We start from the raw sequence: 18422 nt of genomic DNA, 5'->3' as shown, positions 1-18422 counted from the left end.
AATGGGGGAGAAATGGGCACCCTTAGGTGGGGTGAAACGAGCACTATGTCGCATTAACTAACCTGTCAGTTTCTTTGTTTATTGCATCAATGCTTGTTTACAGTGATGGTATGAATATGCTCAGGGAATCCGGAAGACATAATTGGTTAAAAAAGGCCTTGCAAGCGGCCTTGACCACTATAAGGCGAGACGGAATATCCACAAAACAAGTCGCCAAGTACCACCGCATTCTGCGGCAGACGTTAGGCCGGTATGTGGGGCCATGCGAAAGAGCAATCTCGGGGCAGGAGATGGACCAAATTGATTCCTTCAAAGCTGTTTTCGTTCCCGCTGCAGAACAAGAGGTGGTGGTCCATATTTTGTATATGAAGATTCGATGCTACGGTATTACTACCCGTGAAATCAGAGCTCTCGTATACCACCTGGCAGAAGGAAACGGAAAAGCATATGTCTTCAACACTAAAACACAGCTAGCTTAAGCGTCATTCGAAACATTCCTTGTGTGCTCCAGAGGCAACCTCCGCGGCTCAATTGGCTTTAAGCGGCTTGCGGGCAATAGTTTTTTCGACGTTTTTACACGTTTTATGTTTGTGTATGTGTATGTGTATGTATGTATGTATGTATGTATGTATGTATGTATGTGTATATGCATGTGTGTGAGTGTGTGTGTGTATGTGTGTGTGGTTGTTGTACATCCTTCAAGCATGTGTTTATAAGGGTGCTCATTATGCCCCAGGGGGTGCTCATTGTGCCCCACACACTGGCCGATTTTTAGTTTTTGAAGCATGAATTTAAATTGTAATTTTCGTCATCATGTCAATTATTTTTCAATTTGTTAACAGTATGCCTTTGATTATCGATAGGAAATGTATGTTTTGCAATGACGACACTTTAAAAATTCAGTCATTTTGGGTGCTTAAATCAGCCAACAAGTTAGGGTGCTCATTATGCCCCTAATACCCCTATGGTATTTTTCGAACATCAAGCATTAAATTTAGATCCATTTCTTTCGAAAATAAGAGCGACCGGTAGTGACGTCAATGTTTATTTGACCGTCAACTCAGTATAAAGCCTTCAAATGCACAAAACTTATTGCAAGCAAGTTTGAGTTGCTTAAATACCTAGTAGTTTTCAATCCTAAAAATGGAAAAAAGATTGTAAAAAATCTTTCGACTGGCAAATTTTTGATTTCTCAGCCTGCAGCACAGTCAAGCCATTTTAACATTACAATTTCTATGAATGTGAATTGACTTTAAAATTGAAGAACACTTTAAAACTTGTCAAATACCCAAATAAACCCAATTCTTGGAGAAAAACAAAAAAAATATTGCTTCGAAAAGGTTTCCAGTAAATTATTTTTAAAAATTTTATTATGACCCACTCGGCTCACAATAAAAATATGCATCTAGTTTTTTTTCAAGTCAACTTGAATATAGCTCGGGCTGCAACGACGAAAAAGAGCGACGACTGTAGCTGTTAGCTAAACACACACTCGCAAAAACTCGTTGCAGTGCATGAATAAATAAGAGCGTCAGCCCGAAAGTGATGCTTATGCCGGCCTGTTCCTTAGAATGAGTACGCATGTGTGTCAAAATTAGATCACAAGAGCGTGGGCTTCGCAAAACTGCTCGAAGTTGCGGTGCCGGAAGAAGACAAACTGGCCCATGCCCCTCTCGAGGACTGTTGGAACGCCATCAAAACAACCATCAGCAGTGTAGCGAAGAGCTCCATCGGGCAAGTGGCACGGAATGAGCGGAACGATTGGTTTGACGATGAATGTAGGAGGATGATGGATGAAGAGAAAGCTGCGCGGGCGGCCAAGTTGCGCAGTGCCACACGTCAGAACGTGGAAAGACACAAACAGAAGAAGATGCAGCGAAACCAAATCTTCCGGGAGAAAAAGCGCTAAGTGGAAGCGCCGGAATATGTAAAATTGGAGCGGCTGCATCGTTCTCAGGAAACGTGAAAGTTCTACCAGACACTGAGTGGATCCCGCAAATGCTTTGTGCCGCGAGTCGAAAGGAATCGGGATAAAAATGGTAGTATTCTGACGGACGATCGTGAGATGACCGATAGGTGGAAGCAGCAATTCGACGAACACCTGAATGGCGCCCAGGCGGAGAACCATGCCATGCCTGCAGACCAATAAAGAACAATAAATCAGCTGGAGATGGTATCGGAGCGGAGCTTATTAAAATGGGACCAGAAAAGCTGGCCGTTTGTATGCACCGGTTAATTATTATAATTTTGGATATGGAACAGCTACCGGAGGAGTAGAAAGATGGAGATGGCGACGAACTAGAAGTGGCAGATGGGTTCGTTTATTTGGGACTAGCTGACCCGACAAACTTCGTATTGCCACAAATTAAACTGTGTTGTACATAAATCGTGAATCTCGGATGACCTTCGTCACAATCTTAAGTTTTGCAAGCTTTGCAAGTTGGAAAATAAATAAACCTAGATAGAGGTGATCTCTACGAGGGGCTGCCCCCCGCAGTGGCCCGCGCTTCCGACGGCAGGTCGCTCGCGGCCTGTAGCCATCTCGCGCTGAATTATCTAATGTTACTATTGATAGTTTTTGATGGTCTTGTTATTGATTAATGTTTTATGAATGAGTCTAAAATTTCTCGAGTTCGATTAGTTTTTGAGTTACGAAAAAATTTCTGTCTTATTTGTATGATAGTCCTTATTCCCCTACCACAGAGGTTAAAGGTCTCAAACCATCATTAAAAAAATTCCTGCCTCCAAAACACCCCACATGCCAAATTTGGTTCCATTTGCTTGATTACTTTTCGAGTTATGAGGAAATTTGTATTTCATTTGTATAGGAGCCCTCCCCCCCTCCTAAAGCGGGGAGAGGTTTCAATTCACCATAGAAAACATTCTTGTCTCCAAAAACACCCACATGCCATATTTTGTTCCATTTGCTTGATTAGTTCTCGAGTTATGAGGAAATTTGTATTTCATTTGTATGAGGGCCCCCCCTCCTAAAAGGTAAGGGGTCCTAATTCATCATAGAAAAATTACATGCCTCCAAAAACACCCACATGCCAACTATGGTTCCATTTGATTAATTAATTCTCGAGTTATGAGGAAATTTGTATTTCATTTGTATATGAGCCCCCCCTCCTAGAGTAGGGCAAGGTTTCAATTCACCATAGAAAAATTCTTGTCCAAAAACACCCACATGTCAAATTTGGTTCCATTTGCTTGATTGATTCTCGAGTTATAAGGAAATTTGTATTTCATTTGTATGGGAGCCCCCCTCCCTAAAAGGTAAGATATCTCAATTCATCATAGAAAAAATTCATGCCTCCAAAAACACCCACATGCCAAATATGGTTCCATTTGATTAATCAGTTTTCGAGTTATGAGGAAATTTGTTTTTCATTTGTATAGGAGCCCCCCTCTTAAAGTGGGGAGGGGTCTCAATTAACCATAGAAACAATTCTTGTCTCCAAAAACACCCACATGTAAAATTTTGTTCCATTTGCTTGATTACTTCTCGAGCTATGCAGAAATTTGTGTTTCATTTGTATGGGAACCCCCCCCCCCGCCCTCTTAGTGGGAGAAGGGGTCTCTAACTATCATAAGAACCTTCCCTGGCCCAAAAAAACCCTATATGCAAATTTTCACGCCGATCGGTTCAGTAGTTTTCGATTCCATAAGGAACATTCGGGCAGACATACAGAAATCCATTTTTATAGGCATAGATTTGTATGGGGACCCCCCCCCCCTCTTAGTGGGGGAGGGATCTCTAACCATCATAAGAATTTTCCCTGGTACCAAAAACCCCTGCATGCAAATTTTCACTCCGATCGGTTCAATAGTATTCGATTCTATAAGGAACATAGAGCAGACAGAAATCCATTTTTATAGGCATAGATTTGTATGGGAGCTCCCCCTCTTAGTGGGGGGAGGGGTCTTTTGCCATCGAGAGAACCTTCCGTAGCCCCAAAAACCTCTACATGCAAATTTTCACGCCGATCGGTTCAGTAGTTTTCGATTCTAAGAGGAACATAGGAACAGACAGACAGACAGAAATCCTTTTTATAGGTATAGATTGCTGGTGCACACGGACAACAACACTAGTAAGGGGATCTAGTTGCGCATTCAAACAGGAAATTAGGTTTCCTTTGCCCATCGCAAAACGCTAGGCATTCGCTATGTCCGAGCGGAAGGTACTGCGGACGATATTTGGTGGAGTACAAACTGAAAGCGGAGAGTAGCGGAGAGAGATTGCCATCGTCATCTGGCGAAAGTCAGTAGGCTACAGTGCGACGAAAACAGTTCTCTTTAACAACTGCACCAGCATCAGGAACAGAGAGGCTTAACGTGCAAGATAGCTCGACCAAGTCGAAAGTGATTTGCGACTTCTGTGACTGGGAAATTTGCGACGAGTGGCTCAAGATGTAGTTGAATGGAGACGAACGCTTGAAACAGCATGAGCCGGGGTGGCTACTAAGCTACTGACGTCGACGACAACGATTTGCGATGCCTAGTGAAAAAGAAAATATCTACACAGCGGGAACTATACACTGAGTTTTTTCCCAGTTTCCAATTCCAAGATCCAGATTTCTGGAGGGGGCCTGGTACCCTAAATTTGGTGCCGATTGGACCCCCCCCCCCTCGATTAATGGGAGCCTCCCTCTTTTTAATAAATAGCCCCATTTTTGCCAAATTCTTTTGCTTATATCTTCGAATATATTAAGTTTAGAAACAAACTTTCTTCCGCATTTTCAAGAGAAATTGTCTCAAGAATCCGAAAAAGATATTAGTTTTTAGCAGCAGTGCTGCCAAATATTGTTATTTTCGATTTCAAAACTAAATTTACATTTTTCTTTCAATGAAGACAATTTGATCTCGAAAATTTCAACACCATCGTATCCCTCGGACTTTTTTACTTAAGAAACACTCATCACCCCGAGGTATTCTTGGCCGATCTCGAGATATAGCGTTTTGAAATAAACAACACCCAATTTATCATGTAAAATTACAAGCAAAATAAAACTTTTTGAAAACTGAGCAATCTAAAGGTACTTTGCACTGTTATGGAAACACATAAACAGTATGTAACATAGTCTTCCCTAACAGTGATACCAACTATTATTAGAACACTATCAATCCATATTAATATTTTATATCAGTATTAACATGTATGGCATTAACAGAATTAATATATTTTTATTACTCTTAATAATTCTTTCCTTCTGCTTGTCCTGCTTATTTGGCAGCACTGTTGCTAAAAACTAATATCTTTTTCAGATTCCTGAGACAATTTCCCTTGAAAATGTAGAAGAAAGTTTGTTTCTAAACTTAATATGTTTGGAGATATAAGCAAAAGAATTTGGCAAAAATGGGGCTATTCATTAAAAAGAGGGGAGGTCCAATCGGCACCAAACTTGGGATTTATACTTTTTCACCCAAAACGAACAATCTGACAAAATTTGGTTGAAATCCGTGAGGGTCGATTACAGGTGACTCGGACACTTCGCGTGGAACGACTCATATACATTTCAATTACAATTATTACAACTACGATTTATTAGTGAAATATCTCCAAAATATGAAACCTTCTACTAATTAAAACACGTGTAATCTACAAACGAATTAAACGAATTGAATAAAGGGTAAAAATCTACCAATTTTCAGAAACGCGGTACTCGAGGGAGAACATTTGAAAAAGTACTTAATTTTAGATCCGAAACAAAATTTAGTTCGGTACGCCAAAAACAATGATTGCAGGAATTGTTAATTGGATTGTGTTTGGTGTCCAACCCGCTACCGCTAGCTATAACTACAAAAAAAACAACCTTTCTGTAAACCGGATCAGTTATTTGCCTGGACTCTACCATCTGCCATTGACAAATACTTCGGATATTGGAGATTTCGACAGAATAGCAATATCTTCTATGTGTCTTTCCACGTCAAGTGTCCGAATCCCATTTAATCGATCTTCTTGGATTTGAACCAAATTTTGTCAGATTGTTTGTTTCAGGTCAGCAAGTAAAACCCCTAAGTTTGATGCCCATTAGTCGTCCCCTCGATTAATGGGACTACTTTCATTTTTTAAGAATAGACACGTTTTTGTCAAATCCTTTTATATCGCTGAAAATATTACGTTTAGAAAAACAATATTTTCATGTTTCTAAAAGAAATTGCTTAGAGAATCCGAAAAAATTTGTTTAGCATTAATTTTTAGCGGCAGTGCTACCAAATATTTTTCAATTCGATTTAAAAACTAAATTGGCATTTTTCTCTCAATGAGTGCAATTTGATTTAAAAAATTCCAACTCTATTGTATTCCTCAGTTTTTTTTACATAAGTATCACTCATCACCACGAGGTGTTCTTTACTGATTCAGAGTTACAGCGATTTGAAGCAAGCAACTCCCGATTTTTCACAAATTATCAAGAGTTAAATTATAATTTCTTGAAGCACTGAGCCTCTTTGTAATGTAAAAACACTTTGTGTTATCGTGAAAGCATGTATTCCACTTATAATTGTTTTTAGTATAGCCAACATCTAACGGCTCGAATAATACGACTATAACGTGCCCATCGCTGATTGGTTTAGATTCCAATGTGCGTTACTGAGCAAAATCTTTTATTGAGTTACTGGGTTCCTACCGCTCTCGCGGGCTTTAACCATCAACTCCGACAATTTGGGGCTTTCAACCAGTGGTTGGTTCGCCCCAAAGCACATAATATTCGGTGCGCAGAACTGATTTCTCGTGGGTTTTTTTCTTATAACTTAACACATGCTCAAATCGTACGCGAGCTCGAATGACTGTGATCGTACCACCTACCTCGGTGGATCCAGATCAATTACTTTCCACTAACAACAACTGCTTTCTGTGGCACTGTGCATCATCCACAATGCAGAGGATTCCTCGGTCTCTAGTAGCAGCAAGTGTCGGACTAACATTCCTTTCCCTCCTAAATTGACCTGCATGGGCGTGGCCAGCTTTGCTATTGGTCATCACAAAGAATTAGATCACCAGAAAATGCACACTGAGAATGATCTGCTACTCACAGGCATCATTCTGATGGTTCTTTATGCAATTTCAGCTGATCTAGATCAATCGCGGGCAACTCACGGGCGGTCAAACTATGCTATGCGTCAATTCAATTTGAACCTACAAAATTCGAAGCTATACAATATTTATGTAACCCCGTTACAAGGTGTATGAAACACGTAGGTAACGTTTTATCTAAATCAGAAAGGTTCATTTTAAATTTCAACTTTTTTGTGACGATTTCGCGTGGAATTGCTATATTACAATTTACACTAACTGTATTTGCAAAAACGTAAAAGATACAAATAACCTAACGACCGGTCATGTGCCGTCGTGAATCGAGCGACTTTCTCGGTAGATAGCTCAGGAACAAAAAATAAAATTGAAATATCGAAAGCCGACGAAATTATAGTAAATGTTTTCACGATTTAAAAACTAGTTTTTCGAATTTTTCTTGGAAGTTCTCCACCACCGTTAAAAATTTGATGAAATTTTTTTTCTCAAATGGTATTTTTTCAGATTGCTGAGAAAATATACTTATGTTTTATAACAAAATCTTCGCCCGAGTTGGTAAATGTTCAGGAAAATTAAGTTTTCCGGCCATAACTCATGTACAACCTAAAACGCAATAATGAAATATTTGAATCGTTTGTTTGGGAAACCCCACAAGCGCCATTAGTTGGGTCAATTTTCATGATTTTTGACAGTTTTGAATCCTCGAGGATTCCTATAGCAATCTCAAAATTCCAGACAAAATTATAAATGTTTGATATAAGCGACGTCCGAGAAAAACTTAAAATCTTCTTTAGGGTTTTCTAGAAAAAATAAAACATTTAGAATTTCTCAAATTATCTTTTCGTCTATACATCGTTCTAAGGAGTTTCCTATATAAATGGGACTGTTATGCGAGTAGCGGCAGTATAGGTCCATTACAAACGCTCGAGCAAAAAATTTCATTCTAAGGGTGCATTCTATTCTACGTTCTATGAGCACTAATTCCATTAACGGCAAGTTTTTGATTTAATTTTAAGTCAAAATAACTTATTATAACAATAATAATTGTGCTATTCAAGCATAGTAGTAACTAGTAAGAGTATATCACAGACTAAACAGACAGTTATGAGTATTCAAAACAGTGTGTAAATTAGCACCCCAATTTTGTGTTTTTTGTTGGAAATTAGCCCTTTAACCCTTTCTTTAAATCACAGTCAAAAATTATTATCAATGTACACTGTACAGACATTCACCAAATTTATTCAAAGCAGAAAGCATACGACCTTTATTAAGCAGGAGTTGTTTCATACCATGTATGTATATATCACATTTCCGTTGTACTTTGCTATAAAAGATGAAAGGTTCACTTGGGTACACCTGTTTCGTTCAAAGCAAACAAGTACTAGCCGTCAGATTCAGCTTTAAGATTCATCTTGTATCCTTCAACATAAAATTGCACATGCCATGGCCCACACACTCACACACCATGCTGCACTGTATATCCACAATTTGTCATGAGAATCGCATTTATAAATAAATCAACACCGGAGCATAACCAGATCTAATCCATATTTATCAACCATCACGAAAAAAATCAATTTACCCTTTCTGAACTGAAAATCTTAGGAATCAATCACGGCTTCACCGCACACCACTATCGAACGATTCACGCGATAAACGGCAAAATGATATGAATGAAGGAACAAACCGAAAAAAATAATAGTAGGAACAAACTGAAAAGATGTCAGGTATAACCTGACCACGAGGAGTATGTTAACGGGTAGACAGGCCGGCGTCTAATGAGAAAAAATGTCGAACTACAATGGCTTATATAAAATATGCTACCTGTTGATGATGGTTTTGCGATGTTCGGGTCGCGATCTTCGAAGGTGATCTGATCATCGGTTGGAGGACCTCAGTCCCCTTGCACACTGTATCCTCTATCACTGCGCTCAACATAGCATAGCAGCCTGTTCCAGTGACAGTGCAGCTCCGAATACGCACTCAGGCAACCGGTTGGCGACAACTCATGCCCGTGGTTGTCGTTGTCGGCCAATTATCAAAGTGGTATATGTCTTGCTTATTGGGCGATACATCTGGTGTTCCAACTTTCGAATAAAGTTCGTGGAGCGATCCCGATGGGTGAGAAAATTAACTTCACAGAATCATAAGGTAGTTTTCAAAATCGGCTGAAATTGAAATTAACATTTTGTATTACTATCATGAATTGGCAAACTACTATTATCAATCGTCGTATACAAATCCATGATATAATGGTCACGTTTCTCAGATAAAATGTATTTTGATATGAAAGATAAGGGAGAGCTCAACCCACGGGTTTTCCAGTTTTAGAAAATAATCTGTTGCTACAGGGTGTTCAATAAGTTCGAATACTCTTTGAAAATGTGTTTAAAAAATGAAAATACAAGATATTCTTTTCTGAGTCAATTTTTATTGAAGCAGTGTTTATTGAGAACTTTTACGACATATTTGGTGGAAACACTTCCCCCTTTGTGCTTTATGACGAGCTTGAGACGTTTCTCTAAAGAATTACACACGACATGCACCTGGTATATGGGTATCTCATCCCAGATCTTGAAAATGAGCTTCTTAAATTGGTCCATAGTGCTAACTTTATGTTCACTTTGCTTGGCCAGCATGTACGACCATACATAAAAGTCCAGGGGATTAGGATCCGGGGAGATGGGAGGCCACAAAGTCTTATCGAAAAAATCAGTCAAATTCTCCCGACACCACGCTTGGACGATGTGGGCCAATAACAATAGGTTACACGTACATGCACCACTAATGAACCATTTTAGAAGCTCTCATTTGGCTTCTCGATCGATCGAATCGATAAAATCATTACTTAAAAATTGTGTCTCCCAGTACCGGATAGAGATGGTCAGGTAGCGGAAAATTTGCCCGAAACCCGCACCCGTACCCGTACCCGCCGGGTTCGGGTCGGGTTCGGGTATTGAAAAAAAATAATTTGCAGGTTCGGGTCGGGTACGGGTTCTTAATCTTTGTTTTTGAAATCGGGTACGGGTCGGGTCGGGTATCCTTATTGACCACATTTAACACTAAGGATGGTCGGGTACCCGGGCCCGTCCCGTACCCGTCGGGTTGCGGTCGGGTTCGGGTATCAAAAATAATAAACCTGCGGGTTCGGGTCGGGTACGGGTTTTCAATTTTTTTCTTGATCGGGTACGGGTCGGGTTCGGGTATTCAAATTTTCATACCCGACCATCTCTAGTACCGGACACTTAATAAAAATCATGAAATAAACCAATTCAGGGTTTATAGTTCTGAAAAATACATGTCAAAATGTATCTCTTATTGCTTGCATATTTGTTGACTAAAGATGTTTGAAAAATTGTTTTGCATAAAAATCAATAGTTCATTACGCCCTTCATCGAAGCCCTTCTGTTTTCTTCGAAAAATTGATCAGCAACAGGTTTCCTTGTTTTGTTTTCATATTTGAGATAATAAGTGATATATTGTTTTTTCACCGTCTCTTTTTTGCAAAAGCTTGATTTCATTCATGAATTTGATTGAACCAAGTGAAGCATTTTGCTGTTCGTTATTGGGGGACGGCTCGGTGTCCGGTACTGGGTGACGGGAATTACTGAGTTCAATTTATATTTTTTAATGTATTAAATAACTTTGTGGAAAAATGTACTATGGAGCTTGAAACATATTCAATGAAAGATATTTTATACATGAAAAACGAAATTTTATGCGACCGAATAATACTGTAATGCTGATTCGAAAATTAGCCGAAACATAAGAATTCGATCGGCTATAGGTAAAAACAAACACATCTCCGTTTTCATGAATGATTCTGAACTATAAAATCACACATGATAATTTTTTGTCCTTTTAATTGATTTTATCATATCAGCTATTAAGGTGCACCATTTGAACTATGAAAGTCAGAAGTGTCCGGTATTGGGAGCTGTCCGGCGCTGGGGGACTTCCCCCTATATAGATACATAAGTGTTGTTTAGTTTACAATTCATAAAACAGATGGATTTTGCCATTGGCAACGAATTAGTTTGTGGAAAAATTAGGAATACGCATAACGAATTGGTTTGGTGGTCTTCATTTCCAGTAAGATCTAATGAGTATTTGTCAGATATTATCCCATTCTAGCCAAAAACCAAGGAGTTTTCTAATCAACCATCTGCCAATACATGAGCAGATATTAGAATGTCAATAAACGAAGTGTTTCGCTGTCAACCTCTCTTTCAGCACTCTTCTTGCATACCAAATATCGCTAAATCGAGATCCCGCTAAAATCCCGCTGAATTATTTAAGAAATCCGCTAGATTCCCGCTAGCCGCTGTTTGGTTATTAACCCAAGTAACAATTTGGGTTTTCTCAATATTTAGTGAACGGGACATAACACTAATAGTTCTTACAAACGGATAGTTTACCTTTTAAACCGACCGGTTTCGGGAAATATGTTTCCCATCAACGGGGTGATGTCCAACTGATTATCTTGAAGAGATGGAGCATTTACATCCTTAACTTAGTCAAACTGAAGAGCGGCGATATTATTGGAGCATCGTCCTCGTTCATTAGCGGTTGCTCAGCTGTAGATATTTGCATAGACTCCCAGGCATTTAAGTGTACGATTTTCTCACATTTTTTAACATTTTTGCACTGTCCCAGTCTATTTGATGTTGAAGACTAATGGCATGCATCGCCACACTGGAGTCGTTTATGCGTTTGTTCTCTGTTGCATTCCTATGCTCCTTTATCCTGGCTTGGATTTTACGACGAGTTTGGCCGATATATATTGATGGGCAGTCTTTACAGTTGATTTGGTAGATTCCTGACCTATCTTTGGTAGGAACCTTATCCTTCGCGTTGCACAGTGAATCACGTATGGTAGTATTACTTTTGTAAACCGCGTGATAGCCATGTCGTTTTAAAATATTTTTTATCGGGTTTGTGATTTTGGGATAAAACGGTATGCTGATTCTTTCGATGTTCTCCCTCTCTGGCTGTAGAGTGGTTACATTTTGTTTATGTTTCTTGCGTTCATGTACCCGGATGATTCTGTCGACAAACTGTTTGTCGTATCCATTAATTTTGGCAGCTTTATATATATTTTCTTTTTCTGCTATGAAGTCTTCTTCTTCCATAGGGATATGGACAAGACGGTGTGCCATGGAATGGAAGGCCGCTTGTTTTTGGGCGCCAAAATGATTGGAATCAGATGTGATGTATCGATCTGTGGACGTTGGTTTTCTATAGATTCCGAATTTCAGAGTGTTGTCCTGTTTCTTGGTTATTAACAAGTCCAAGAAAGGTAATTTTCCATCCGCTTCTTTTTCCACTGTAAATTTTATGGTGGGGTATCGAGAATTTAGTAAATCTAGAGTTTGCGGCAGGTGCATGGGGGAAATAAAGCTAGAAAAACGGCTCCTGATTTCGAACCCAAAAGTTGCCTCCCTTTACTGCCTCCCCAAGATACATAAAAACCCAATGGCTATGAGACCCATCTCGTCTAATGTCTGCACACCTACTGAAAAAATAGCCGCTTGGTTAGTAGACGAGATGAGAAAATATCCCATTAGGCACGGATCAAGTGTGAAGAATTCGCGAGAATTAGTAGCACAAATCCAAGATACAGTTGTACGACGGGGAGAAATTCTGGTTTCGTTCGATGTTAGTGCTCTATTTCCGAGTGTGCCAGTCCCCGCTGCTATAAAAAGCTTACGGGAACATTTAGAGAGAAATCGGGCTCCCCCCATTCACATCGAAGCTTACATAACGGTGGTGAAAGAATGTATGAGCCAGAACTTCTTCACATTTAGGGAAAAAATCTTCAAACAAGAATTTGGCCTTAGTATGGGGAGTAAACTCTCACCCCTCCTGGCTGAAGCGTTCATGAGTGACTTTGAAGTCGAATTGAAAAACGAAAAGCTTTTCCCCAGAGTTTGGAAACGGTATGTCGATGATGTTTTCGCGATCGTAAAAGAAAGGCACCTGCCGCAAACTCTAGATTTACTAAATTCTCGATACCCCACCATAAAATTTACAGTGGAAAAAGAAGCGGATGGAAAATTACCTTTCTTGGACTTGTTAATAACCAAGAAACAGGACAACACTCTGAAATTCGGAATCTATAGAAAACCAACGTCCACAGATCGATACATCACATCTGATTCCAATCATTTTGGCGCCCAAAAACAAGCGGCCTTCCATTCCATGGCACACCGTCTTGTCCATATCCCTATGGAAGAAGAAGACTTCATAGCAGAAAAAGAAAATATATATAAAGCTGCCAAAATTAATGGATACGACAAACAGTTTGTCGACAGAATCATCCGGGTACATGAACGCAAGAAACATAAACAAAATGTAACCACTCTACAGCCAGAGAGGGAGAACATCGAAAGAATCAGCATACCGTTTTATCCCAAAATCACAAACCCGATAAAAAATATTTTAAAACGACATGGCTATCACGCGGTTTACAAAAGTAATACTACCATACGTGATTCACTGTGCAACGCGAAGGATAAGGTTCCTACCAAAGATAGGTCAGGAATCTACCAAATCAACTGTAAAGACTGCCCATCAATATATATCGGCCAAACTCGTCGTAAAATCCAAGCCAGGATAAAGGAGCATAGGAATGCAACAGAGAACAAACGCATAAACGACTCCAGTGTGGCGATGCATGCCATTAGTCTTCAACATCAAATAGACTGGGACAGTGCAAAAATGTTAAAAAATGTGAGAAAATCGTCACACTTAAATGCCTGGGAGTCTATGCAAATATCTACAGCTGAGCAACCGCTAATGAACGAGGACGATGCTCCAATAATATCGCCGCTCTTCAGTTTGACTAAGTTAAGGATGTAAATGCTCCATCTCTTCAAGATAATCAGTTGGACATCACCCCGTTGATGGGAAACATATTTCCCGAAACCGGTCGGTTTAAAAGGTAAACTATCCGTTTGTAAGAACTATTAGTGTTATGTCCCGTTCACTAAATATTGAGTTATCGGTTCTTACGTTGGCATAAAAATAGTTTTTGTAGTGAAATTTGGGTTTTATTGCACTTTTATGATGGCATTTAAGACCAAAATTGGTCTTGAAGACCAGCATAAGAGTACAATAAAACTCACATTGTTGCTTGGGAAGTCCCGCTGTCCGACTTGAAATCCCGCTAAATCTAGCGGAAAAAGCACTGATCTGGTATCGCTGGTTGTTAGACAAAACTCATCAAAAAACTACACGGTATACAGCCCTAAGGGTTGTACGAAAGGGTGACGTAGGACTATATCAAATCATTAGATCAAAGACTTATATAAACTGCATTTTTGGCATATGTATGTTAATAAGAATCTGTTAGTGCCATTGTTTAAGTGAATGTTTAAAAGAAAAGAGCGAAATATTCAGATTCAATTCTTCATTGAATGCAATGGTGGCTTTGACAATACGTGAACGGGGGTTCATAGGTACAACGCCTGTAACCATTGAGACATAGAGATTTCTTTTAAAAATCACTTGTGTGCATCATAAAGGTTGAAATAGTAATGAATGACCATCCCACATGTAATTGTATTAAATATGATTATGCGCAGCTTGACATGTTTCAATAATCTTACTTTAACTCGCTTATGGCCTTTAAAAATGCCATTGGTAACAAATAAGATTAAAGCCAAAGCACCTTTATCGTAAATATGACGAACCATTCGAATGTCCTTCTCTTTTGACATGAATGCAACAGGCACGTAAGTTAGCGGCGTCGATTCACGGTCTTTTGTTCCTAGAAGGTTTTATTACTTTACTTTCACTGCTAACCGCTTGTTACTTACTTTACTTTAGTGGCAACGGTCCGTTACCGATCCTGCGCCGAACGAATTATGGTCCTCCAGTACCGTCGGTCCTGGGCTGCCGTTCTCCAATCCCCACGAACACCAGCTGAACGTGCATCGTCTTCGACAGCACACACCCACCGGGTGCGGGGTCTGCCTTGGAGTCTACGGCCTCTTCCTGGTTCTCTGCTGAAAATAGTTTTGGCTACTCTTTCATCGGGCATTCTGGCCACGTGTCCAGCCCACCGCAGCCTGCCACATTGCACTACCTTTACTATATCAGCATATTTGTATACTTGGTACAGCTCGTGATTCATGCGTCTCCGCCACACTCCATTTTCCATTTTGCCACCAAGTATAGATGGCAGAATTTTACGCTCAAAAATCCCAAGCACTCGCCGATCAGCTTCCTTTAGCGTCCATGATTCGTGTCCGTAAAGGGCCACCGGGAGGATTAGTGTTCTGTACAGCGCCAGTTTTGTGCGAATTTGCAAACTACGGGACTTCAGCTGGCTACGTAATCCGTAGAAAGCCCGATTCGCGGCTGCAACTCGTCGTTTCACTTCGCGGCTTACATCGTTGTCACATGTCACGAGTGTACCAAGGTATATAAATTCCTCCACTACTTCATATCGTTCCCCATCTAACTCCACCTCGGTACCAACACCACTTGAGCTCCCACGTTCCCTACCAGCAACAATGTACTTCGTTTTGGCGGTATTAATGGTAAGTCTCAATCTCGCAGCTTCCCTTTTAAAGGGCCTGAAGGCCACTTCCACTGCTCTACGATTGATTCCGATGATATCGACGTCATCCGTAAGCATGAAGCATGTGAGATCTCGTGATGATAGTTCCATTCCTTTCCACGTTTGCTCTTCGTAATGCACCTTCCAAGGCAATGTTGAATAGCAGGTTAGAGAGTGCATCCCCTTGCTTCAGTCCATCCAACGTCACGAAAGCAGCTGAGGTCTCACCCGCTATTCTAACGCATGATTTGGATCCGTCCAGCGTCGCACGAATCAGCGTAACTAGTTTCGACGGAAAACCATGTTCTAGCATTATCTGCCACAGCTCATTTCGATTAACTGAATCGTACGCCGCTTTAAAGTCCACAAACAGATGGTGAAAAAACAAAGAGATTTTTTTAATCGAGCAAAAAAAATATTGATTTTAGGCATTTTTATTTAAAGTTTAAACGTGAAAACCAAATCTATTCTTGCTTTTAAAATATACGTTATTATTTTCCATGCAAAAACCTACGAAAAAAGACAAAAACGAAAGAAACATTTTTCGGCCGATTTTCGGATATTTTGCTGTTCAAATTTCCATTTTTGTTTCGTGCTAGAAGCATTAAATCAACTCGTACACTCATTTTTCAAGTTTTTCAGGCTGTAGAACCCACAGACAATTCATTTTATGAAAAAAAATTAACTCATACCCTACAAATTATTTTTTTGACCCCCGATTTTTCGGGGGGGCGGGTGACCCGGAGAGGTGACAAAAACTTTTGAAATTATTTGCAAAGGCCTAAATAAAATATCTATACCTATAAAGAAGGATTTCTGTCTGTCTGTCTGTCTGTCTGTCCGTATGTTCCTTATAGAATCGAAAACTACTGAACCAATCGGCATGAAAATATGCATGTAGAGGTTTTTTGGGGCCAGGAAAGGTTTTAGTGATGGTTAGAAACCCCTCCCCCCACTAAGAGGGGGGGCTCCCATACAAATGAAACACAAATTTCTGCATAACTCGACAACTAATCAAGCAAATAGAACAAAAATTGGCATGTGGGTGTTTTCGGTGACAAAAATTTATTCTATGGTAAATTGAGACCCCTCCCCTCTTTATTAGGGGAATTATAACTCCTCTCCTCTTTAAAAGGGGGGGCTTCCACACAAATTTCCTCATAACTCGAGAACTAATCAAGCAAATGGAACCAAATTTGGCATGTGAAGGTTTTCGAGGGCAAGAATATTTTCTATAGTAAATTAGGACCCCTCCCCACTTTAAGAGGGGGGGCTCCTGTACCAAAGAAACACAATTTTCCTCATAACTCGAGAAGTAATTAAGCAAATGGAACCAAATTTGGCATGTGGGTGTTTTTGGAGACAAAAATTTTTTCTATGATGAATTGGGACCCCTCCCCGTTTTAGGAGGGGGGGATCCTATACACATGAAATACAAATTTCCTCATAACTGAAGAACTAATCAAGCAAATGGAACAAAATTTGGCACGTGAAAGTTTTCGAGGGCAAGAATATTTTCTATGGTGAATATGGACCCCTCCCCACTTTAAAAGGGGGGGCTCCTATACAAACGAAATACGAATTTCCTCATAACTCGAGAACTAATCAAGCAAATAGAACCAAATTTGGCATGTGGAGGTTTCTGAAGGCAAAAATATTTTCTATGGTGAATTAGGACCCCTCCCAACTTTGAGAGGGGGTGCTTCTACACAAATAAAATACAAATTTCCTCATAATTCGAGAACTAATCAAGCAAATGGAACCATATTTGGCATGTGGGTGTTTTTGGAGGCAACCATTTTTTCTATGATGAATTAGGACCCCTTACCTTCTTAAGAGGGGGGCTCACATACAAACGAAATACAAATTTCCTCATAACTCTAGAACTAATCAAGCAAATGGAACCAAATTTATCATGTGGGTGTTTTTGTAGGCAAGAATATTTTCTATGGTATATTTTCTATGGATTTCCCCACTTTAAGAGAGGGGGGGGCTCCTATACAAATGAAAAACAAATTTCCTCATAACTCGAGAACTGATCAAGCAAATGGAACCAAATTTGACATGTAAGTGGGTTTGGACGCAAGATTTTTTTCTATGGTGAATTGAGACCCCTCTCTTCTTTAGAAAGCGAGTTATGGCCCATCTCCCCTTTAAGAGGGTGGACTTCCATGCAAATGAAATGCAAATTTCCTCTTATCTCGAGAACTAATCAATCAAATGGAACCAAATTTGGCATGTGGGAGTTTTAGATGGCAGAAATTTTTTCTATGGTGAATTACGACCCCTTCCCCTTTTAAGAGGGGAGCTCCCATACAAATGAAATTCAAATTTCCTAATAACTTGAGAACTAATCAAGAAAATGGAACCAAATTTGGCATGTGGGAGATTTTGGAGTCTTGAATTTATTTTACGATAGTTAGAGACCTCTCACCCCTGTGGTAGGGGGATATGGACTCTCATACAAATAAAACAGAAATTTTTGCGAAACTCAAAAACTAATCAAACTCGAGAAATTCGAGACTCTTCCATAAAACATTAGTCAATACAAGACCACAAAAACTATCTATAGTAACACTAGATCATTCAGGACGAGACGGTCGCGAGTGTTGCCGGTGACCCGCCGTCGGAAGCGCCGCCCACTGGGGGGCTTGCAAAACTCGAGATTGTGACAAAGATCATCCGAGATTCATGATTTATGTACAACACAGGTTAATTTGTGGCAATACGAAGTTTGTCGGGTCAGCTAGTAATAAATAAAGACATATAAGGAAATGGACCTTCAAAGCTTGTCTTTATCTATGTTTTACATACTTTTCAGAA

The 18422-nt window shown here is 39.8% G+C and overlaps 1 protein-coding gene across 1 annotated transcript; it reads left to right on the top strand.

Annotated features, from left to right (window-relative positions):
* Positions 1–12508: 12508 nt before the first annotated feature.
* Positions 12509–13894, top strand: LOC128745987 (uncharacterized). Its single transcript, XM_053843041.1, has one exon. It carries the CDS (start codon positions 12509–12511, stop codon positions 13892–13894), a length of 1386 nt encoding a protein of 461 aa, XP_053699016.1.
* The last annotated feature ends 4528 nt before the right edge of the window (positions 13895–18422 follow it).

This window comes from Sabethes cyaneus, chromosome 1 (genome assembly GCF_943734655.1).
Source record: "Sabethes cyaneus chromosome 1, idSabCyanKW18_F2, whole genome shotgun sequence".
Classification (NCBI taxonomy): domain Eukaryota; kingdom Metazoa; phylum Arthropoda; class Insecta; order Diptera; family Culicidae; genus Sabethes; species Sabethes cyaneus.
Note: the sequence above shows the minus strand (reverse complement) of the source record. Positions and strands in the feature narration are given on the sequence as shown.